The sequence below is a fragment of the Melospiza melodia genome, chromosome 8 (genome assembly GCF_035770615.1).
Source record: "Melospiza melodia melodia isolate bMelMel2 chromosome 8, bMelMel2.pri, whole genome shotgun sequence".
NCBI lineage: Eukaryota > Metazoa > Chordata > Aves > Passeriformes > Passerellidae > Melospiza > Melospiza melodia.
In genome coordinates, this window is record NC_086201.1 from 4,992,530 (window position 1) to 5,017,366 (window position 24,837).

The window sequence follows — 24,837 nt, forward strand, 5'->3', positions numbered from 1 at the left end:
GCTAGCTTTCACAAGGCCAGCCACTGATTCCAGGAGAGCAGGCTTGATTTTATGAACCCTTTCTCTATGATTTTTCTACCTTACTGCAACACGTGTCATCATTTCTGAGAGTATCATTTCTGAGGCTTGCCTCCTCAGCCCAAGGTTAAATAGCTTTGATTCCTTTCAGCTCTAATGTCTAGTATCATAAATGTCTGGAAAATAATTTAATATATATATATGTATAATTATATATATATGACATATATAAAAATTATATATATATGACATATAAAAAATTATATATATGTAGGATGGTACTTCCTAGATGAACAGTTTCAATACCAGTTTATGCCATGAAAAGGCTGGCTAATACTATAAATTACAAATATAAAACTTATGCAAATGAAAATATAGCAGTTAGTTTCTGGTTCTGACTTAAACAGAAGTAGTCTGTTTAAGTGTTGGAATTCCGGACATCCCTCTGGCTGTCCTGGATTGCCAGGACCCCTGCCAGGGGTCTCAGAGATCCTGGCACAGAGCTCAAGACACCTGTGGTTTTGATTATGACCCATGGAGCAAGTTACCAACCTTATATGAGGATCTGCAAGCCACAAAATTTTAAGTACAAAAACAATTAGTCTGTCATGGGGTGAAAAATAGGTTTTTTGGGCTTTTTAGAATGGGGGTTCAGGGGGCAAGATGGAGGAATCTGGGCGTTTCCAGCCTTTGTCCTTCTTCTTCTTGGCCTCCACCTTCTGCTGTGATGGTGGCACTTTTGGATTGGTTTTGAGTCGAAGCTCACTGTCTAACATAGGTGGTAGGTATTGGAAAGTAATTGTAAATATTGTACACCTAGTTTTTAGTATAAAAAGATAACGCCGCCCCAGGGGCAGGCAGAGTGCCTCTGACTGTCCTGCTGGACGGACCTCAGCAGGACAGGAGAAAGAATTTTATAGATAAGATATAATAAACAACCTTGAGAATGAGAACTGAAGAGCCCTGACTCCTTCTTCGACCGCTGAGCTGGAAAACAGATTTTCTAATGCATCTCAGGGTCACTCTGACTAGCTAAAATCCCACGATTTAAGTAGTAGTTTTCAAGTCTTCTTTCCTTCAAGCAGTGACTTCAGGGTATTTTTTCCAGGTAACATATACTGGACAGACCACGGCTTCAACCTGATCGAGGTGGCACGGCTGAACGGCTCCTTCCGCTACGTGGTGATCTCCCAGGGGCTGGACCAGCCACGCTCTATTGCGGTACACCCAGAGAAAGGGTAACATGTTATTCCTAATGTACACAGGGCTCTTGCCCTGCTCTCTGTAGTCATGACATGCTGCAAGCTCTCTGCAAAGTGGTTTTAGTTTTCTGAGGAAGCCATTCTACCAGAAAGTTAGGCATTGCTTGGAAACGTTTCAATTTGAAGTGCCCAACAAATCCAAGGAAGTCATGTCAGCTGATGAAGGATTTCATGATGAAATCCAAGAGCAGTGCAATCCTTGGTAGTTATAAACTCCAGGATCATGTAACATCCCAGTGCAGCAACCAGGGAGAGCGGCCAGGGTAGCTGAAAGTCACATGAGATGAAGGTTGTGGATTGGAGAGTAACAGCTGGCAAAAGTGACATCTGTATTCACCCAGGTGATTTTTGAGGGCAGGGACTACCGTGCAGCATTGACAGAAATAGGGAATGTACCATCCCCTTCTGCTTCCAGAACTCCTTGTGGAATCCTCATCCCTGGAGTTGTTCCAGGCCAGGCTGGATGGGGCTCTGAGTGACCTGGCCTAGTGGAAGGTGTCCCTGCCCATGGCATGGATGGAGACACATATATTTTCTGGGACCCCCACACACAGGGGTTGTTTAGGATACTTAAGGAAAATTAGAGGACCACAGACTACTGTTTTATGCGTCTGGTAGAACGGTGTGCCTTCTACAAAGGAAGGAAATCTTCATTTGTTCTATAATATTGTGATAACTGAGATGTCTCCACTCAGTTCCTCCACGAGGAGCACAGCACCATTTTGCTAGGAAAGCACAGGGCTGCCTTTCTGTGCCAAGATTAAGGTCTTTTTACCCTTTGCATTATTGTTAAATCTCTTCCCCTTTTTGAGGTAAAACTTTCAAAGGTGTTCTTCCCTCCCCTTGGCCTGACTTCACATTCTGCATTTGTCTGGAAGCTGGAGTTGACAGCTGTAAGAATAGAGAAGAAAATAGCAGTTATTAGAGCTCGTTGAATCTGCCAGTTATGCCAAGATGGGAAGCAGGCAGCATTCAGCTGCTTGGTGACATTATTTATTGTCACTGAGGAAAAAGTGAGGAACGTGTAGTCCTACAAAAGGGTGACTTTGTCCCTCATCAAGTATATTTATTAATATAATATTTTTTGGCAGCTGTTTATGCTTTTCTTTGGAGAATTTTAGATTTATTTAACCTGCTAATTATGGCTTGGTTTAAGGAATATTTGGGTATAATGAATGTCTGCTTTCCTGTGGTCAACATTTAGTTCATACCTATTTAGAAAGTCTCAAATAACTCTCTGACCTCTGACCAGAAGCCTGAAAGCAATTTTAGTTGTTTAGCAGTGCTGTTAATGATCTGGTTAAAATTGCATTAAACTTATGTGGTGATTGTTAAAACTCAGCTGATTAATACTGCCTATTTTGGCATTCCTCAACATATTTTTAATTTAACTCACATTGCTGTTCTGTTTCCTAGTCCACATGAGGTTTTTTTTTAATTAGTATAAATGGTATTGTTTATTATATCAAGAGATATGAGAACAGATTCATTTTTCCTGGAGCCAGAAAGCTCTACAATGAGAGCCAAAGTGGGCTGTTTCAGAAGCTGAACTTGATGAGCAAATTATAGAATTCATATTTTTTTCACCCTTATCACATTATTATCCCTCATTATTTCACATATCTGCAGTCATCTAGTCAAATACAGCTGCTTAACCTCAGAGTGGTGTAATGATGTCCCCAGACACAGGGGAGAACTGTTGAGTAATGCCCAGAAGATTTTGTAGTCTTTAAGGTTACTGTTCATAAAGGAAGTGCTCTGTGTAGATTTTTGGCTCCATTTTGCAACAGACAGAGAAGTTTATCAAGGTACAAGTTTGACCAAGAATCTTCTTCCAGATTAAACATGCAACTGTGGTAGTAAGTATACAGAAACATGAGATTAGATAAGTAAGATTCAGATTGTTCCCATGATGCAGTTGGCAGAATTTGAAAAATATTTTCTTCTCAAATAAGGTGGTCTAATTTCTCTACCATTTCCCACAAGATTTCTCACTACTTCATATCTAAAACATTTTAAAATTAGGTATCCCTTGTATTATCCCAGCATTTGTTAGTGATTAGATGCAAGAGCCTCTGTTCCAGAATTTATTTTTATTTTATTAACTTGCCTTTTTTTTTTTTCCAAGCACAAAGCTGAATTCTTTATGGAATAGAATTGCATATGGAGTCGTGGAATACAGTTTTAAGAATTTCCTCATGTATATATATATATATAATTTGAAAACAATATCTTAACAAAGTGTCCAATAAGCAAGTATTATGATACATTTACCTTCTTAAGATTATTTAGAAGCATGAGCACCATCCGGTATTTTTTGATATCCCACCATATGGTATTTTTTGATATCCATTTAATGGTAATAGTTCATTTTGCTTGCAATTTTAATTGGTTATTTCTACAACATTCTAGGTATTTATTTTGGACAGAGTGGGGACAGAGCCCTTGCATAGGCAGAGCACACTTGGATGGCTCTGAGAAGGTTGTCCTTGTGAGCCTGGGGATTGCATGGCCTAATGGGATTTCCATCGATTATGAGGTTGGTTCCTCTGTCTTCCAGCATATCTTAAAACATGCAGTATTTGTTATGTTTCATTAAAGCCAGCTGGCGTTCCACCTTGATGTAATCTTAATAACTCTTAATTAAATACTTGGACAAGCCTGTTGACGTTTCCTTTGAAATTAATCTTTAGGAAAATAAATTGTATTGGTGTGATGCTCGTACCGACAAGATAGAAAGGATTGACCTTGAGAGTGGAGGGAGTCGGGAGATTGTGCTGTCAGGGAGCAATGTGGATATGTTTTCAGTTGCTGTTTTCGGAGCTTACATCTACTGGTCTGACAGGTAATTTATTTTTTCATAAGTATTTTAAATCTCAAAACGTTGTTTGGGTGCCAGGTGCCTCACCTTTGTAGGATTAGCCGTTCCTTAGCAAGGTCGCAGGCGGGATCGCGGAATCCCGCGCCGTTTCCAAGGAGAGGGAGTTCTGAAAGATGAAAAGTGCCTCAGTGCCGTAGATGAGAGCAGGCTTCTCCACCTCCTGTTAGGGGAACGCTCCACTGCTCCTCAGTCATTTGTTCGGTGTGAATTAGTTGAGGATTGTTGATGAGACATCTTCAACTTTTTTGGCAGAGCACATGCAAATGGCTCTATTAGAAGAGGCCACAAGAATGAGGCCACGGATGCTGTGACCATGAGGACTGGCCTTGGGATAAACCTGAAGGAAGTGAAAGTCTTTAATAGAGCACGAGAGAAAGGTTGGCTGTTCTTAAGGATGCTATTGATTGTTTTAATATCACCTGCTACTTTTTCTGTATATTAAAGCATACCAAAAATTAAGTAATCAATGATTTTATCACCACTTTTTACTCTTGAAGTATTTTTTTTTAAACTAAAATTAATGTACTAAAGAAAACATATAGTACAAATACTACTAAAATTCTTGGGTGTTTCAAAAAGAAAACCTAAAGCCAAAACACTTCCTATCATTCCAGGTTTGATGACTTTTGTTTTGTTTTACTTAAAAGACAGTCTTAGGACTAGGAGACCTTGACCTATGCTTTACAGAGCAGTAATTTCAGGAGATTCAGATTTCTATTGGAAAGCAAACCAGATTTTTTTCTTATTAAAAATTCCTATCCTCTGTGTCTCAATATTTATTTGCTGACATTACCTGGTTTGAGTCTCTTTTTTTTTTTTTTTCCTTTGCTCTTTCTGTGGAAAGAGACCTTGTAAATAATCAGATTTCCTTGTTATTCAATTAGTTTAACAAACTCAAGAGACAAAAGTTGTTATAGACTCTCTGTGATTTATGGTTCTGATGGTTAAACTTTATTCTCCACTACCTAAGAATATTCTTTCTATTTAACCATCTTTTTACTTCTAAAATTCTGGTTTTGACAAGACCTTGAAAAACTTGTTCTACTGAGAAAAATTTGTTAGATGTCTACCAAAAATTATGATGATTTCCTCAGAAAATTTTTTCTGGATTACCCAGTAGCAGTTTTTTCTAGAAATATACTCAAAAGAGAGTAAAAAAATAACGTTAACAGCATTATATATAAAGTTTTTAATACAAAGATATTTACAGTGTTATGCAGCATTATGCATCCAAAGATTCTGTGTCTTATACTTAAATCTCTCCAAATAACTACATTATATATATTAAATAAATATATACATATTAAAAAATCTGCATTTTGAAAGGAAACATATTTACTAATTAATAAATCACTTTAAAAAAAGTAAATATTTTTGAGAAAAAATAATTTGTAAACATATATGCATAATAATTTTACTATGGATTTCTGCATGCAATTTCATATTTTGTGAATAAGAATAAATCCACACCAAAATCCATTTCTTTTAACTAGGCTAGAAATTTTTAATGTCTGCTGGCTTGGAAGGGCTTTATATTATAGAATTAGGAAAATAGAACAGTGGGATAAAACAATGCTTCTTTATGTGTATTTTTTATTGATGGATTTATAGACTTGATCACATAAGGAACAGGAGAAATGGTTACTGAGGCTAGAAATCTACTGATGCTAGTACTTGAATGATTTTTTAATACATTTTTCAAATTTTACTAGGGTACAAATGGTTAATGTCATTGGGAGGGGATGTCAGTGAGCCAGAAGGACAAAAGGGAAAAAACAGGTGAAAAATGGTTTTGGAATGTTTTTCTATCTCACACTATTATATACATATACATAATTTTTTTTTTTAATTTATTGAACTAGAAGCAGTTAAGTGTTTGAAAAAATCCAATGTAATTAAATAATTAAATAGTTTGCTGACTTTTGTTATTCCAACAACCCCCCCAAGCAAAAAAAAAAAAAAAAAAAAAAAAAAACCAAACAAAAAACCCCCAACACCTCAATGAGCTGTGCTGATTGTGATTGATGCTTTTTTTTTCAAACATCTCTTTTACCCTTTCTGATGAATCCATCCTGCAGTGGGACTTGCAAAGATTCCCATCCTTCAGTGGATTTTACAGGTGTGCAAGGATATGCCCTGACTGCCCTGGCTTCAGAACTGGCCATTTTTAAAGATGTTTACAGCTGGTGAACTGTGGAAGCATTGAAGTTTTCCAAGAGATTTTAGAAGCTTGAGGATCTATTTAATGTATTTTATTTTTTTTTCTTCTTGACCTCTCATCCTTCCAAACAGATATTAACTTTTCTAGCCTAATAAAATTTTAAAGTATCTTTTAAGCAAATGAAATGTAAAAATGTCTATACCTGAATCTCCACGTGTTTTACATAACTCCAGTGGACTAGCTCATGGAATTTTTCCTAGGAGAACAAAATTAAATATTTCTTCTTTAAAGAACAAGTTACCTCTCATTTGCTATGATTTTTATCTTGAAAGGATTTTCAGCTTGAAATATATCAGTTAAAGAATTCAATCAACAGTTCTTTCAGACACTACATCTTCCCAACAATTACAGTTTTGTACCTCAAAACATTCTATTAAAATGTTTTATTCACCTTCATTATGTGGAAAATTTTCAGAAATGGGAAAATTACTATACTAAAAAAGCTGTGTTGTTAGGTGGAAAGGGCTGTCAGAAACAGAAACTGAATTATCTCAACTAGCTATAATAGTAATTCATAGATAGTCCAAAATAAAAAAGACAAATAGCTCCCAATTATTGATGATTACAGTTATTTTAAATATAACTTGTAACAGTTGTATTTACTAATTTGACAGTGATTCCTTAATAGTGTGCAATTGTCGGGGAGTAGGTTTTTGAAGTCAGGTTTTGAATTAAATTAGAACAAAATGTTGGGAAATGTCTTCATTAAAAACAGGGAACTGGATTCACACAGTTTTTTACCAGTCAATACATGCATATTTAACTTGGTAGAAAATACCTTAAAGCAGTACTGGATTCTGATTGTAGCTAAATTTCACTTTCTGCCAGTAACAAGTGTTTAAAAAAAAAATTAAAGCTCAAAGGATTTGAAACATTTTGTAAGTCTTCAGCTGCTTTTGGAGGAATGACCCATTTTATCTTTTTCTATTCATAAAATATGTGCTGTTGTGAATTGAAAAGGAAATTAATTGTATTTCCTCGTTGATTGTATTTTTAAAAATTATCTTTCGGCGTTGTGAAAGTTGCATTATTTGCTCTTTTGACCTTTTGTTTTCCTTGTGAACATAGCCCAAATAATTCTTAAGGGGAGAAACCCCAGAATACATAAAAATTCATTTCTGTTAAAGTTAACTAAGTATATTTCTATTTATAAAAGGATTTATTGTGCTCTTTCCCAGGTACCAATGTGTGTGCCAAGAACAACGGCGGATGCCACCAGCTCTGCCTTTACCGCGGCAACGCGCGGAGAACCTGTGCCTGCGCCCACGGCTACCTGGCAGAGGATGGGATCAGCTGCCTCAGGCACGAGGGCTACCTGCTCTACTCGGGGAGGACAATACTAAAGAGCATCCACCTTTCAGATGAGACCAACCTGAATTCTCCAGTGAGGCCCTACGAAAACCCAGAGTACTTCAAAAATGTGATAGCGCTGGCCTTCGACTACAGCCTGAAGGGAAGGGGCACCAATCGCATCTTCTTCAGCGATGCCCACTATGGAAACATCCAGGTTATTAAAGACAACTGGACTGGCAGAAAAGTGCTGATTGAAAGTAAGTAAAACAAACAAAAAAAAAATTCCCCAAATGCCTGTTGTATTTCAATAAGCTTCGAGTGAAAAGTTGGTGATCACTTGGCTTTATAGAGTAAAAAAAGTCAATGAAATTTTACCATAAATAATTCTTATATTTTATCTTATCCCTGTAAGATATATTTAAACATTAACCACTTCAAAGTAATTTCTTTTTAAATGGGCTTATGAGGTGTGAAGCATATTACTAGAAAACAGAAGTGATGGTGGCAATGCCTTATTTATATTACTGTGATTTTAGGAGCTTTACTGTTGAAACAAAACCTCACTGTGAATTGCTTGGAAGTGAAACTATTTGGTTGTTTACCTTTCTGGTTAGTGAGGGTGAAGTCGCTGGTGTAGCCACTTCCCAGTATAAAGTATTAGGACCTTGGTCAGCATGTTCAGTTTATTCACCCTTCTTGAAGTGAAGCCCAAGAAAGGATTTATGCTCATTGATGATCAAATTCCAGCCTAGACCTTCCAGCCTTTGAAACTTCACGCTTTGAACTATCATCAAGAAATTTCTGCCAGCATCTTCACCAAAGTCTTCAGGATTAGACAAACCATATTTTATATCTGAGGTCTCAATAAAATCTCAATATCTGGCAATGAATTATCAACCACGTCTGACACAACTGTAATATGAGGTGGAGGAAGGTACCAGGTTAGTCATAGGAAAATCTGAATTTGAGGAAAATCTGAATGTGAATGCATAAGGAATACATCCTTAACGATAAACATCATAAACATACATGACAAAAGTGTTAATTGTAAACACTTCTATTCTCTTTCATTTCTGTTCTGCTTAGTTTTTTCTAAAGTATGCAACAAACCATATTCATCTGTAGTCACTTATCAGATGCAAATACTTGTTTGTTCTCTTGTCCTTATTTCAGTACTGGCTGGTTTATTTGAAGGCTGCCATTTCAGTAATTGTTTTCTAAAATGTCCTATGTTCCATGCAGCATTTATTCCTTAAGATGTGGACAAACCATCCTGTGTTTTTATATGATCCAAGGCGTTGAGCTTTTTTTCCCATTGATTTCCCACCTGTGGATGTCTTAGAGGAATTTATGGCATTTTTATTGAGATATGTTGAAGATAAACTAAGCAATGTTGTCAGGATGTTCCCATTACTCCCAGAAAAGCGCCCAGGGATTCAGAGTTGAGCTTAGCTGCACGAGAGACAGAAATGTGCAGTGAGGATGTGGAAGCACTGTTTTAACTCTTGTTTTATAAGAGATTAAAGTATTATATGAAAAGTCACTGGAATTTTCAACATTTAAAACAGACAAAGAGGAGAAATAAATACTGGTGAAGCACTAATGCAGATAGAAATTGGTTTTTAAAAGAACAATAAAGTATTTCTCGTTAGTTCATAATAGGTTGCTCTACAAGAGCTAAAGACATTCCATAAAGCATAGCTGGGAATTTTAGTTTTAAGAAATTGTAAGGAAGTGTTTCTACTTGCAGCTTAATATGCCAGCTTTCATTTTTCATTAGCAGAGTCAGCACTCTGAATAATTGAATGTCAGATGAAATTTTGTGTCCTTGTAAAAGCCTTCACTGTACACGCTTGGGATATACACATGAACTATGGCGTTTTGTAGGAATGCTTCTTTGTAAGTGAGAAGGGACATAACATACATGAATATATTTATTTCTCTCTTTCATGTGTTTTAAACTCCTTCAGTTTATGGTGAGTAATTCTTTTTCAGCTATTTTTGTAGCCTTCCATACCACGTGATTTTTCTCACTGTAAACAGCAGACAGTTCATGAAGCTGCTTGATGTAGGGGAGGTATTTGTTCAACCTCCACCTATAAGGAGAAAAGCCGTGGTAAGATTGGTTGACACCAGTCATTCCACCCCCTGGAAGATATAAAATTCTAAAATTATCTTATTTCCACATTAAGAATATGTGATCTAGAAATTATTAAATGGAATCTCACTGAGAGATTTTAGTAATAATGTTTCATTTAAGTATTGAAAAATTATGTATTTGATGTTGATTTTTGCTACTTTTCCTCGAAAATTATTAGAATGCATCTTTAGGAAGTTTTTCTTTATTAGGAAGAGATTCAAAGCCCCATTGGAAATACCTAGTGTGGTTATATCAGTTCCACACTCTTTTTCTGCTTCATTAAGTTGAAGTCTACAAATTGTGAAAACCTTTACTCAGTAATTGACTTTAATAGAGAAAATAGTGTACGATACATCCAAGACTCTGTTGTCCCAGATTTTTATTCCCTGAATGTAAATCTCCTCATAAAGGATCTATTTTCAGATGGATCTCTCCCTCCCTGATATCAGAGGTGCCACTCAAATCTAATAGATCTGTGAACTTTTCGGCACACTAAAAACACTTAAGACTCATAGAGCTCTTGGTAAAACAGGTTTCCAGCTCACTAAAAACAGATTTACAACTCACGAGCAACCCATTATCTAACATGTTTTTAGCTCACTGAGAACAGATTTACTACCCAGAAACAATCCATTATCTAACATGTTTCCAGTTCACTGAAAACAGATTTACAACCCATACGCAAGCTATTATCTAACATAGTTCCGACTCACTGAATATTGATTTAGAATTCATAAACAAGCCATTATCTGACAAATTTTCACCTCACTGAACAGATTTGCAACTCATAAACAACCCATTAGCTAACACGTTTTCGGCTCAGGGAAAGTAGATTTACAGCGTATAAACAACTTTATCTACCTTGTTCTGGTTCACTAAAAACAGATTCCAAACTCGCCAAGATTCCTGTACCTGGTGGGGTCCTGTCTTCAGCAGGAGGAAACAATGACAACAACAACAGTAAACCAGTCCAGGATGTGCACAGTGCCATGCCCTAACACTTTTATTATTGGTGCAATGTAAGGGGTTTTTTGAGGGGATTTTTTCATGTCTCTAAACTCTCTGTCAATCAGAAGTGGCTTTCTCTTTCTTTATTCTTTTTTCTTAAGTAACTTCGTCAGATTAATCTTTCTCATTCCCACTTTTTAGAAACAAGAACCTTGTTCTTGTCTGTGATTTCCCACAAAATATATTTTGCTTCATCTAAGCTGTTTCAAAGCTTATGTTTATACCAATCAGCCTTTTTAGAAGTTAGTTTCAGTTTCTAGTCCATTAGTGGTTTTATTTATTTATTTTATTGATCATAGGGAGAAGTTTGAATTAATTACGTTCGCTGACCAAAGCGTGTCTCAGTGTATCTAGAAAAGCAGTGCAGTGTTCCAATGGGTTTACACGGTGGTACAACAGTAGACAGAAGACAAATGAGCAAGTTAAAAATTACAGGAAAAAGGTGGAGGCAAGGAAAACCAAAAAAATCAAATGAGAAAGAGGGAAATGTATTAAGATGAGATACACTCAGTGAGCTGTTTATTCTCCTGCCTGTGTAAACCATGGCGCTGAGACATTTTGCCAGTGTAGTGTCTTTCGCAGCACAGAAAAGAAATGTTTTGTGAAAAAAATGTTCCTGTTTTGAACCTGAGGCGCTCATGCCCAAGGAACGCAAAAATCTTTTCACTGCTAACGTAAAGTGTCAGATCCTGTGATTTATTTTAAGGCTTTTTACAGTCTGAATCTTTTAAAGATGTTTCAATGTGTGCTGCTATTCTTCCCAACTAAATGGGTCCAATTTAACTGTCAAAAAGGCATTTATGTTCCCATTTCTCTTACAGAGCATTACATTTTGTACATTGTATGGGATCCCTTTAGTTTTGGAGCTTTCTTCTCCAGAAAAGAACTTTTTAATCTGCTAAAAATAAATACTTGAATATTGCCGTTTTTCATTTCATAACTGAATGGGATTCATGACAACTGCATGTGTTGGAATAGAGGTCCAGTGATTTTTCACTTTTTAAAGGAGGGAAAGTGAGAGGCTGTTGATAAGTCGAGGATATTTAAATAGTAAAACATAATATTTATTATTAAAATGCCAACATTGTAAGAGGAAAACAAAGTGTCTGGTTTGTCAATGCAATTTTTTAATGTATGTTGCTGCATGATAGAGAATCAGAGAATCACTGAGTGTTTTGGTTGGAAGGGACCTTTAGATCATCTTGTTCCAGGGCAGGGATATCCTCTACTAGACTAAGATAATAAAATTTATGAGTTGCTGTTATAGGTGGATGAAGTTTACTAATTTTATAGTAATCTTTTTAAAATTTTCGTTTGGAAATGTGTATTCCTGCACTTTTCATGCTTAGTTTAGGTTTCTGTGGTGTGAAACTCTGAAATATATTTGTGATGGGAGCTGATTGCACTAATCTTTTAGTTCGGGATGTCCTGAGCATTCCCAACCTCATTACTGAGAAATGGTGTTCCTGCCTATTGCATTTAAAGGTGTTTCTGTCTATTGCACTTGAGATTGTTCATGAAGAATAAACAAGGTTTGTGATTTATTCAACTCTAAACATTGCCCTTAAATTTATATTGATGTACATATTTGCTATTTTTTTCCATCAGCAGATGTCATTTAGTTGCATAAAATGTAAAACTTTGTTTGGTGGATTGTCAGGAAAAAGCTGCAGAAGACCATCCCTTTAATTTAATTGGGCTTTTTGTAAAGGGTAATGTGATCTAGCAAGTATTATTAGATCATGGGGCTTTACTAGGCTATTCTGTCATTAATGCCTCAAATAGCTCTTTTTCAACAGCAGCAATAAAAGTGTATGATTATACACATTTATTAGAAAGCTTATTAGGATTGTTGTGATATTGCTCTGAAGGTGGTAAGGGTGAAGAGTTTTGGGTTTTTCTAGACTGCACATGCAATGCATAAAAAGATAATGAGAGCTCCTGTAATTAGGAAAACATTTCTTCCATGAAAATGGTTGAGATTTTTAATAATCTAGTAAAACACTTCCATCTTTATGTGTCAGCTTTCCATTCCAGATCTCTTTCTGCTTGTAAAACTTCTTTTATATGGATGTTTAACTACATTGAAGTTACGATATCATAACACTTGCTAACTAGTAATGATTCGTTGAAACATCCTTGAAGGGTTCCATTTATAAAAAATACTATTGGCTGCCTAAATTGTTGAGTTCCCTGCATTTTCTTAAGTTTTTGTAGTCCTTTGCTACATTATTCATGCTGACCCTAAGACAATCTCTTAATTTATTAAAGGAGTAAGTTATATCTCAGATAATGAAGCATAGAATACTGCAGGATTGCATCTCTCTTGTGATTTTCCTTGATAAATAATCAGAGAACATTTGTAGAAAGACTATTTCCATTGTCCGGGAAGAAAAAATTGGAGGTAGGTATAGATTTTTTCAAAAAGTTGTTGATGCTTTTGGCAGACACCAAATGTTTTGCTGTATATGATATTTCAGTATTACACTTTCCACAAAAAAAAAAAAACCAAAAAAAAAAAACAACTAACCAAACAGAAAGCAACAAAAAGAGTGAGGGATTTTTCTGCTCTTAGAATGGTCTTATATTTCTTCATATCATTCCCAACAAATGTACATTCTTTCCAATATTGTCTCAGGAAGTTTGAGTAGTAGGGTTGTATTCATGGAGATGTTTGTAGTGGCTAACTTAAGCTTGTAACCTTGAAGAACCCATAGCCTTTGTTCCTACTGTCTTATTGCCTTTAAAAATATTCTGTGTGGGATAGCTTATAACATGGGTTTATTTTTTCAAGACAGAGAAAAATGGTAGAGATATTTACTCATTTTTGGTATAATTTTAGCAGATTTTACATCTGCTCTGATGCTAAACTATATTCTCAGGCTAAATAGAATGATGTCATAATTGGTTAATGCAGTTTATTATAAACTTAGTTTTTTCTTTAGAACTATTGTTTGGCAAAGGCTTTCTGGTGCTCGAGGAGCAAAGTGAGGGAATTATGTGAAGCTCTGGTTGTGCAGTCAGTGAGAGATGTGAAAATAAACACTTTGCCTCAGGTGCTCGTGAGGCTCTGCTTTCAGCCCAGATCAAACAGTGACCACCTGTTACCTGTCACCAGAATCCTTCACACACACACAGTGACAGAAACCACGGCCCCCTCCTGTGCCCAGCCTGCTGGAACCATCCACAGGCTGAATCCTGAAAGGGAAATTGCAGAACTGAGCCGGAGAATGAATACTGATCGTGAAAGCCGTGGCCAATGTTCTGATAGCAAAGTGCTGTTCATGCTCAATTTTATTACTTTGATGGCTTTTCGGTGTTAAAAAAAAATGATGGCGCTGACAGTTGTTCTTGCTTTACATCCTTGTTAAAGAAAAGGAGCTGGTTGAAATAGGAAATTAAAGGAACAAGGTAATTGCAGTGGTGCAACTGGAAAAGTTCTGACTGTAAACTTTCTAGATGGTTTCAAAACAAAACATAAGAGGTAAAAATCTAGTAAATGGAGAACTTGTGTGTGTGTATATATATCTATATATAACCAAACTCAACTATTATTGGATAATTTAAACTTTGCCCTTTAGTATTTTTATTTTCTGGTTGCATTAATAAGGGAGCGTATTCTGAGTTCTTCAGCTATTGATTTGTTGCTTGTCTGTTCCCCGAGAAAGTCAGCTGAAGATCAGCATGGCAATATTTATAGGCTGCATCTCATCTGTGGGATGCAATCTATCTTCGTTAACTTCAGTAAAAGTGATAGATAGCATTTGGCAACGTAATGATGTGATCACTCTGGCATTGCCTTTGTAAATCATAGGCTGTTGCATTCTCTTGTGTAGATATTTAATCAGTTATACACCCCATTACTGATTTAATTCACAACGTCAGTGGCAGGTGAATAATGTGAGTATTTGTATATTAATATCATATTGTATTAATGTTCTTTTCATTTAAGTATGCTATTCATGTGAAAATCATAAACTGTTGCTTCATGGCTAGAATAAATTTAATCAGTGCTGTAGGCATCTAATGCCATCAGTGTTTTAATTCAATATGTCAGCGAAACAAATGGGATTCTTTTCATTTCCAGTTTCTTTATGCTTTACCAATTCAGAATATTACATGATGCTGCAGAAATATGAAGCTTAGAGTAAACAAATTGCTAATTTTCAACCTTGGGACTAAATCCCCCAACTGTAGCACCAGAGAGGATGAGTACATATTTCTGATGTATTTTCTAGTAACTGAGTATGTAATGATAAATTAAATTTAAGGAAAAAGTGCTCTAGAAGATTCTTTAAAGGGGTATGAAATAAGTAAATATAAATTATATCTATGCAAATCAGTAATGATATAACACTGCTCATCAATCTTATCTAGTGTCCTGTCTTTAGAAATATAAAGATACTGAAAAGTTTTAAGGAACAGCCTAAAGTCTAGAGAACCTTTTCTAGGATAAATCTGTCCTTGGTCACTGTTTTATCACAGATAAAAAGATTTACAGGAATTTGGAGAGTCATCAGCAACTAAACAAAAAAACAAGAAAACCAAAACAAAAACACAAACAAAACCCCAAAAAACCTAAAAACCAAACAAATTTAATCTAGAAACATATAAATTAACAAAAAAGTGCTTTTCTGCCATATCCAGCTCATACCACATGCTAGCAAGAACGAAGTTACTTGTGTCATCCTTTGTAAGAATTTATCTAAAAGTTGTATCACTCTCAAAATCATAGCCCTTGACTTTAAAACCACCTTATTTATAGTTTTCTAAAGCTATTAAATTAGTCACTTCTATATTGGTTGAGTTGTCAATTCCATAAGTACAGGACATGATAAAACTAAAAGTTTATTAGCAAATAAAAGAGTGTGTCAGCTGTAAATCCTTCAGAAGGAATGCTTTTGGTGGAGTTAAGAAAATGCATTTGGTGTGTGTTTGTAGGAGTTAGTTTTCTTTTTAATTTTTTTTTCTTATCTTGCAGCAATTAAATTCCTCTGATTCTTTTTTACTTTTTTTTATGAAAAGCATGTTTTTTAACTCTGAGTTCTTCTACTTCAATTATGTATGAAACAATTTGTATGGCAAAGGTTTTTTTTGCAAAACTACCTATTTTAGGTAATTTATTAACACATTTTTCCTCTGTGTGCTAAATGTTTGCTTGTCTCCATACATGCCATAACCTCCCATGTAGCTGTTGTCTAAAAATTTAGAAATTACCATTTTATAAACAGTAACTTGAAATGAAACGTTCTTCTGTCACCATTCACAGGCCTAAACATGGAACTGCAGTATGATGTAAGAAGGGGAAACTTTGCTTTCTGATACCCCTGGGAAAATTGAGTTTCCCTCTTTAGTACAGGAATTGCTCATAAAACAACAAATCTGGTATTGAAGGGCACTTTTGTCCCCGTGTTTGAGTTGATCACATCTTGCTGTGGCAGGAAGAACGTCATTATTTTTTGTCTGCTACAGAAAGAGTTTTGGATTATGTTCTGTAATCAGTTTGCTCTCAAATGTATTGACAGATTTGGACAGGAAAAAATTGATAGAAATTCAAGAAGTTACACCAGGAAAACGATTTTTTAATAGAATCACAGAATATCTGAGTTTGAAGGGACCCATGAGGACCATTGAAACTAAGTTTAACAGAGAAACCTAGTAGTTAAATCATATATCTAAGAACATTTGTTTTAGTTTGGGGAATTGTATGTAGTTTTGAATTTGTATTCAGCGTATGAATTTAAGGGAAATCTCTGTTATGATATTTGAGAGCACTGATTATCTTTGTATTTCAGCTGGTGATTTCTAAAACCTTCACTATATTTCAATGTTTTGAGTTACTTGTAGATGAGCTGAAGGTACTTGGTGTTTGTTTCATAAATTCTGTTTCATAAGTAGGCAAACTATTTTTGCACATATTCATCTCCGTTTAAGGAGTGTCATCTCATTTATTTTTTCTGTTGTTTCTTCTTGAATACAAGTCATTGTTACTTCTCCACTGGTATTTCACAAAATGTGACATCAGAAGATGGCCAAATGCATTAACAAGAAAAATATAAAAAACTGATACATCATTATTGGCCTCATAATTTTGATTTATGTGCCTCAAAATTTTGATTCAGTGTTTGCTCTTTCAGTGATTAACTAAAAAGCCAAAAAGTTGGGACTTTTTGTTCTGTATATGTGAAGTGCATAGTAAAAATTACATTTTTCAACAACTTGAATGTAAATTGTAATAGCCAACATATTATAATCCTAATGATATTTCTAGATTTTTGCCTTCTGTAGCTCATTAATAAACTACATGAACCTTCTGGTCTAAAAATATTTGTTTCTAGCAAAATAATAAGTGAAGTTATCAACACACATATTTCTGTAGTAATTCACAAATAGTGGTAGAAAATAATTATTCCTATTTCTCACAGTCTGTCACTTTTATATATTGGGATTAAGTACAATTTATCTTTTCAGGGCATTAAATATATATTTTAGCTGCTTATTAATATCCTTTTTTTTTTCCTAGCTCACAGTTTTTTGTGTTGAATGAATGACTGTGGTGTCATGGCTTATTAACATTATATATTGATGCTGAGACCTTCAGAGCTTGTATTTTTTCAGTAATTTTCAGGTGTTTAGCAAAAGCCAATACAGATGTTTACAACAAGGTGCTTTGATCCCTATTAGTATAGCATGTCAGTGCTACAAAATACTTTGAGAGATGGTGCTAAATAATACCAGTAACTGTTGAAAAAAATGCCAAGACCTGGTTTAAATTATATTTGAAGATGAGGCAAAATAATTATTGTCTGGAATAAATGTTTGTTATTTCTAATGTGTTATCTGGGGATGCTATAGTGGTAATAACAGTTTAATGCTTGTTAGAATTGATAAATATAGTAAAGTGTTATTGACAGTGGTCTTGCCCTCTGTGTTTTAATTTAAATTTATGAAAATGATAAGATTTTGGTTACAATGGAAATAAACAGAAGAAATTATAAAGATATTAACAAGCTGAAATAACTGAACCCTGCGAGTCGGCAGGATCACCTCTGAGGACAAACAGAACCAACCCATTGGCAGGAGTTTGATTTGCCCTGTCTGTCACGGTGTCTTGCAGATGTTGGGTCAGTGGAGGGCCTGGCTTACCACAGAGCTTGGGACACCCTGTACTGGACCAGCTCCACCACGTCCTCCATCACCAGGCACAGCGTGGACCAGCGGCGCCGCGGGGCCTTCGACCGCGAGGCCGTCATCACCATGGCTGAGGACGACCATCCCCACGTGCTGGCCCTGGATGAATGCCAAAAGTAGGTGTTACATCACTCCTGAAAATCCTAATTCTTGCCTGGGGTCAAGCAACACTTCTTTCTTTCAGTCAGCCAATATGGCTGAACCCTACGGAGGTTGGTTAGCTTTCTCCGTTTAGGAGGCAAATGTTGACACGTTTTATTGTTGATATCTTTTGTTGCCTTGCTCTTATAAAAAAGTTGCAGAATTAAGATTCAATATTTTATATGTTCTTGCGCTTAAGATCAAATAATCATTGCATTTTTATGGAATGTAAAAAAAATCAAGCTGCTTTTCTTAAGAGTGAGTTAAGCACAAATTATTGAGTGGTCATTTTCTCAGATGTGTCATAGATGTCTCAGGTTTTAGCTTTTATATTTTTCAGATTCTGTGCTGCTTTAGTGTGTACTTCTGAGTTTCATATTAGGGGACCGTGAGCTCTCTTCACAGAGTAGGGAGACAAAGCAATTCCTTCTCTAGCTGGGCACCAAGGACAAATGATCCAAATTTCAAACCCAAGACGATAAACAACATGGGCTGAAGAGAGAAAAACAAGCAGGATGGGATAATTAACTCCAGTATGCAAATGGACCAAACTTCCAAAAGTGAGAGACCCCGTGACCAGCTGTGCATTTTGAGAACATTTTGGTTCATCTTGGTTGTAGCCCTGGCTGGGCTCTTGTGCTGCCCAAGGTGAATCCATGGAAGCCTTTTAATAAATCCCTACTTTATTCTTTAACTCCATCTAGCCTCTCTTCTAGGTCAGCCTTCACAAGGCATCGTCATTCTTACTGCTTAAGTTTTAAAAAAAAATTCCAAAATTAATTTAAGCGCTTCCAAAAAGAAGTGTGAGTTTCTTGTGTGCAACATAGAGGTCGATGTGTTTATCACAGAAATCAGAGTTGTGTAAAAGTATGAAACAGTGGAAAAAATCCTGCAAAAAAGTCTAAGTTCCTTCCTGCCACTCTCAAAAATACTGTGTTAGTGAGAGGATTTTTATTTTTACTTCAATGCCTTACACATTTGAGACACATTAATTTTTTTCTGATTCTAGGAGAAGGACAACCTGCTTTTTCTGCTTCTTGGAACTGTCTCTGTCTTTTGGGAAAGCTGGGGAACATTTCTGCCATATTAAATTCTATTTTTAACTTATGTTAGCTGAATGTACAAAGCTGTATGAATAGTGGAGCATATTTCCATGTGTGACTTTATGTCCTGTCAATGCAAGTCAAGAGTTTATGCTATGCTATAAAATACAATTACCAAGGTACCACCAGTAAACCCCAAAGCTCTGATGGAGATTGCAATGAGAGGAGGGGCAGGTTCTGTCAGTCCATGGATCCAGAATTCCATCAGCAGCCTCGTCCATAACATTTTCTGTCATTGTTAACAGCAATAAGGGGCTGACTGAGCCTCCTGCAGAGCACATTGAGGTCCTTTTCTTCCCATTATCAACTCTCTGCACACCAGTCCTTGGGTCTGTATTAGAGCTCTAACATGGGAGAAGCTGCAGATTAATTTCACTGTTAAATATTACTAATACACACATTAACTGAATTAAGTTTGTATCATTACACAGCTTGTATCTCTCTCTAATGGTAAATTACTACAGAGACAAGATCAGGACTGAACAGATCTGTGAGAGAAAAGAATTGTACTCCTATGCAAATTAATGAACTGCAAAACTGTTATAATTTATATATATATAATTTATTTATAGGCTGTTGCATTTTCTTATTAATTATGGATTACCACAATTATTTATAGTTGCCATTCAGAGTTGTTTATGAAGGCATTTTTTTTTCTCTGTTGTTCATTTTGCAGAGAATTAAATCATAAAATGTATCTTATGGTTTTGTTTGTTATTTTGATTTTAATACAGCTTAATGTTTTGGACTAACTGGAATGAGCAGCTCCCGAGCATCATGAGATCCACCCTCTCAGGCAAAAATGCCCAGGTTATCATTAGCACTGATATTCTGACACCAAATGGACTCACCATTGATCACAGGGCAGAGAAACTTTACTTTTCAGATGGCAGCTTGGGGAAAATTGAGAGGTGTGAATACGATGGATCACAAAGATATGTAAGTAAAACAAGAATTCTGTGCATACCCATTGTATGTTTGTTTGCTTTCATTACCATCTTCAAAGTGAAACTGTTACAGAAAGATGAATAATTGCCTAATTTTCTCCTTGTATTAGTTGTATATTAGACTTTTAACTCTATTGAAATGCAAATAATGCTTTGTTTGCTCAGAATTTCTTTTGTGCAATGCTTGAGTGTTACTCAAATCTTATTTCTAATATTTTCTAACTATACGTTTTCAGATATTGAACTGCTCTCAATTAGTCTTTCATCACAATATATTTTGCTCCTTGAACACTCTTTTAGCTTCAGCTCAAGCAGATCTTTTACTAGGACTGTGCTGAAGGCAGTTGATCTGTGCTTGTGGTTTTGTTACAACTTTAGCACTACATTTCTCGTATTTCATGAAATCTTCATTTCAGGGACTTTGTACCCTCCAGAGTTCAGGATATAAGGAATGAAGGGCATGTTCTGGCTTGTATTCAATTCCCAGCTTTGCAAGAGTGTGCATCATCTCACTTTGATAACTATTAACTTTTTAAAAGTGCTTCATATGCAATATATGAACTTTGAAATATTTTTTTTTCATCTTAAATGAAAACTATATGGCTTTTTGGAATCTTATCCAGTAGTTCCCCAAGCTATTTTTAGACAAATTTTTTTTTCAGCATAAAATAGGAGAGCCAAGCTTGTAAGAGCAGAACTGAAGTACAATCAGCATGGATAGGCATGTGCTTTTCCTTTTTGTTTTCCTTCTATAAAATTGACCACAGCTCACTAATGCTTTCAGGTGCAATAACTGTATCAAAAACTTGGCAAACCAACCAAGTGGATTCTGAAGCTTTCAGTCTCTGACTATATACTTATTAACACAAAAGAGAAGTACAAGGTAATTAGTTAAATACAAGGTAAATGGTATGTTGTGATTATAAATAGTTTAACTTCATCTTTGCATAGGGTATAACAAAATAGGCATCACAGATATGAAGTAGGACATGATGCCACTTAGTTGCAGAAACCATACTGAAATACTACATTTTTAATCAGGTCATTGGCTTTCACTTTGCAGCAGCAAGAAGAAAAGGATCATTGAGTTTTCTCAGAAATTGAACATTTAAATTTCCAATTTTTTTGACTGCTTTGCCTCTTGGTTTGACTTTTTGACTATTTACCTCTTCTTCTCCATTGCAGTAAAAGAACCCTCCTGGACACAATGATCTGAGTCCAGCACGCTCTTCTGAAAGGTTTTTGGGAGTTCTGGTGTGTTGCACCAATACCTGTTGTGGGATAATCAGCTGATTCTGTTGTCAGAAGCACTGATCTGGGCTCTCACTCTTCCTGCATTGCTTAGATGAGGATTGTTATGGCAGAAAGAAAAGCCCAGCAGGCTGCTCAGCCTCTACAGCTCTTCAGCAGACTGGCTGATCATGCTGTACATCATTTTTTACTTCTTTTTTACTGGCACAAGCAATGCCAGAACCCAGCCTGTTGACTCTATTAGTAACCTAGTGAAAAGTAATATTTCCAGGGCAGTTGTTTTACTTTGCTCATGTGCTGTCCCGCTGGATGAGGTCCCTGATTTCTGTGACATCAGTGCAAGTAATGATTGTTCTGCTCTTCTGATGATCTCAAATTCTTTGGGGTGCTTCAGTCCTCAACCACCTGTCAAAAATGGTTTGGACAGATTAGCCTTTTCCGCAGTATCTCTGCTTCATTGCTCTCTGGTTTCAGTTAGGTTAACAAGGGTAGAAATTGGGTAGCAGAACATGAAAGGCTAATGGCAATGTAATGAATTTCCTTCCAGATTGCAGCTTCTTCCTTCATTCTCCTCACCGCAATAATCTGGTGCAATGAATAATAGAAAATCATTTAGCAATATTGAACTGACTCTCTAAAGTGGATTGTAAGGGTTTATTGATTTTTGTGTTGAGCTGATATTTTAATACCAGTATTTGGTTTCAAGAATGCTCTTTCAAGTTTGGAAGATTTTTTTTTGTCACTATTGTTCCTTCTTATTACTTAAAAGGTATAAAGTTTTTTGGGGTTGGATTTTTTTACATTTTTTATTCTGTTCAGTCAAATCTTCTGGTTTACAAAAGTGGCATTTTTTATTATTATTCTTTCCCATTTTCTTCTCTTTTTTCTCCTGCCCTTACTTAGATTTTATATTATGGCTACACCTGGTTTTAGCTGCTCAGTGCCTTAAATACAACATTTTTTTAATAAACACAGAAACAGAGCCTTCAGCAAATAAAGCTAATTTCAAGTCTTGGTCTTATTTTTCTAATAAATTATGAGCTACTTTGATTTATTTTTGCTTTCCTTCTTCAGTGTGAAATATTTTGTAACATTTTATGTGTGAAAAACCAGAAACATCATTAACTTCCTGTAAACAGTTATTTTTTTAAACATCCAGGAGGAATGTTTTGTTCTCAGTAATAATTTTGAAGACCTATAGGTGTGATTGTTAAAATCAATATGGGTTTAGAGATATTTCTGGTAATTATAACCTTCATGTAATTGCAACCTGCCAGTAATTGTAACTTTCATTTTCTAGGATGTTTGTTTTTATTCTGTTGAATTCCTGTATTAATGCAATTCAAGAAATTTCACAGTTGGTATTCCAACTTCTGTTTCATTCAATTAGATTTTATCAGATATCTTCTTCAGTCTATAGCAGAAGTGCAAGCTTTAGGTTTGGCTGTGCATTTATGAAAAAAACAGAGAAAGCAGAGAAAAATTTTCATATATTACTTAAAGCTTGAAATATCTTCTGTAACTGAAGTTTGGTATAATTTAGAATTAAAACAGGGAATGTACTCTTGGATGTGTCTGACTTCCACTCTAGCACATGGAAGGGATGGTAGGGATGTCTTTTCATGATTCCTTAAAGTTTTAAAATTGTACTTGGGTTGTTGCAAGTTTAAGCATAAATTTAGATTTAAAAAATAGAAATAAAAAATTGTCACAACTTTCAGTGTTACTATATAAATTTTAATGAGATGTAAAGGTGGACGAAAGCTGATAGAAATATGAAGTCTTTCTTTTGGTTGCTTGAATAAAATCAATGCCCTTGGACAGGGCTGTGACATAATACAGAGACTCCAGGAAATGAAATACAGTGAACATAGTGAAAAAATGTTTGGTTTTGTGGCATTGTATTTGGATCTCAGCTCTCCCAAGGCTGAACAGCAATGATCAGTTCTGTAGTGAATTTGCACTCTATTGTTCCAATCTGAGATAAATTAGGACAGTGCTCCCCAGCACAAAAAGCTGAGCAGGGCAGTGATTTAGTCTTGGTTTTAACAATAAAATCATTCCAACTGGGACAGTTTCACACTATCACAGAGAAGAATATGGGGCTGCAAAATCTGCATGGCCGGATTTCATAAGGATCTTTCAAAAACATAGATGATTTTTAATTTTTTTTCCCCCCTGAAATATCTGAATATGAATACTGCAAGCTTTTCAGAGCGTATTACGAAAAGAGTCTTACTGAAAATGTGCACAATTAGAGAAAAAATCTTTTACCATTAACTTATTCCCATTTATCTTTTAATACCTTTTATTCTGGAAAAATGTTGGGTAGAGAAAAGTTGTCCTCTTGGGATATTTATCACTGGGAAGAAATCTTTACTGGGTAAAATGATTTGCTGTCCAACCCTCTTTAAAATATGCAGATATACATGATGTGCATAGTGAAGCAGAATTTGTTATAATTATCTGATTAATGTAAGCAATTTTGACATTCTGTCTGTATAAGTGAATTTAAACATGGACAGGAATGCTCCTGTGCACAGGACTAGAATTATTTATGTTAGCAGGTTATTGAGATACCCTGAACTGGCACAGGTGGGAGCAAACCTGGAGCATCCATTGGTATTGAATCCTGCAGAATTGGGGCACCTTCTTATTCTCCAAGGCATAGCTGTAGTATCAAAATTGGGGCTTTTGTTTCACGAAATGAAATTTGGATGTCCTCTATAGTAGATGCATTTTTCATATGGAGAAAAACTTCCTACACATCCACAATTATAAGATTATTTATTAATTAAATACAGATTGACTATTACTGCTCTGTTTTCATCCCAGCATGTTTTAAAGAGCTGCCACACAGCATCCCCTTGCAAGCACAAAGGATTGCTGATTCATGGAGATTTCCATGAAATCCCATCACTGTTGTACACTCCCTCTGGGAAAGGGGATAAAGCACATGAAGCAGATGGAAAACCATGGTGATCTAAGTACATGTGTTAAAGGATATTATTTTTCTAGTTTTATCCCAATTTCCCTATGATAAGTTGCACATTGACACAGGATTTTTATTTTTTTTTTCATAGTCTGGATGAGACCTGTTCCCACTTTATAAATATACATAACTTACTATTTTTTCACAGAGAAAGCTAGAATACAATTAAATAAAAATAGTAAGAGTATTATTTATATCCATTGTCTAATAGAGGAATGTTAACCCCCTTGCAGTAATTCTCTTCAGCCAAAATGAAACTTTCAACTAAAAAACTGGTATCAATTCATCATATTCTTCAGAAGAGAAGCTGTTCATGTGAAATTTTTAATTCTGATATATGGAAAGAAAGAACATATGCAAAAATTTTACAGGAGCCATGATTTGGATTG

The 24,837-nt window shown here is 35.5% G+C and overlaps 1 protein-coding gene across 1 annotated transcript in view; it reads left to right on the top strand.

Annotated features, from left to right (window-relative positions):
- Positions 1–24,837, top strand: part of LRP1B (LDL receptor related protein 1B) — a 641,138-nt gene that overhangs the window by 493,592 nt on the left and 122,709 nt on the right. The window contains exons 37-43 of the mRNA XM_063161579.1: positions 1,127–1,256; positions 3,693–3,819; positions 3,974–4,125; positions 4,414–4,538; positions 7,561–7,932; positions 17,941–18,130; positions 19,993–20,197. Coding sequence (XP_063017649.1) covers positions 1,127–1,256; positions 3,693–3,819; positions 3,974–4,125; positions 4,414–4,538; positions 7,561–7,932; positions 17,941–18,130; positions 19,993–20,197 — 1,301 coding nt within the window. The remainder of the gene's footprint in view (positions 1–1,126; positions 1,257–3,692; positions 3,820–3,973; positions 4,126–4,413; positions 4,539–7,560; positions 7,933–17,940; positions 18,131–19,992; positions 20,198–24,837) is intronic.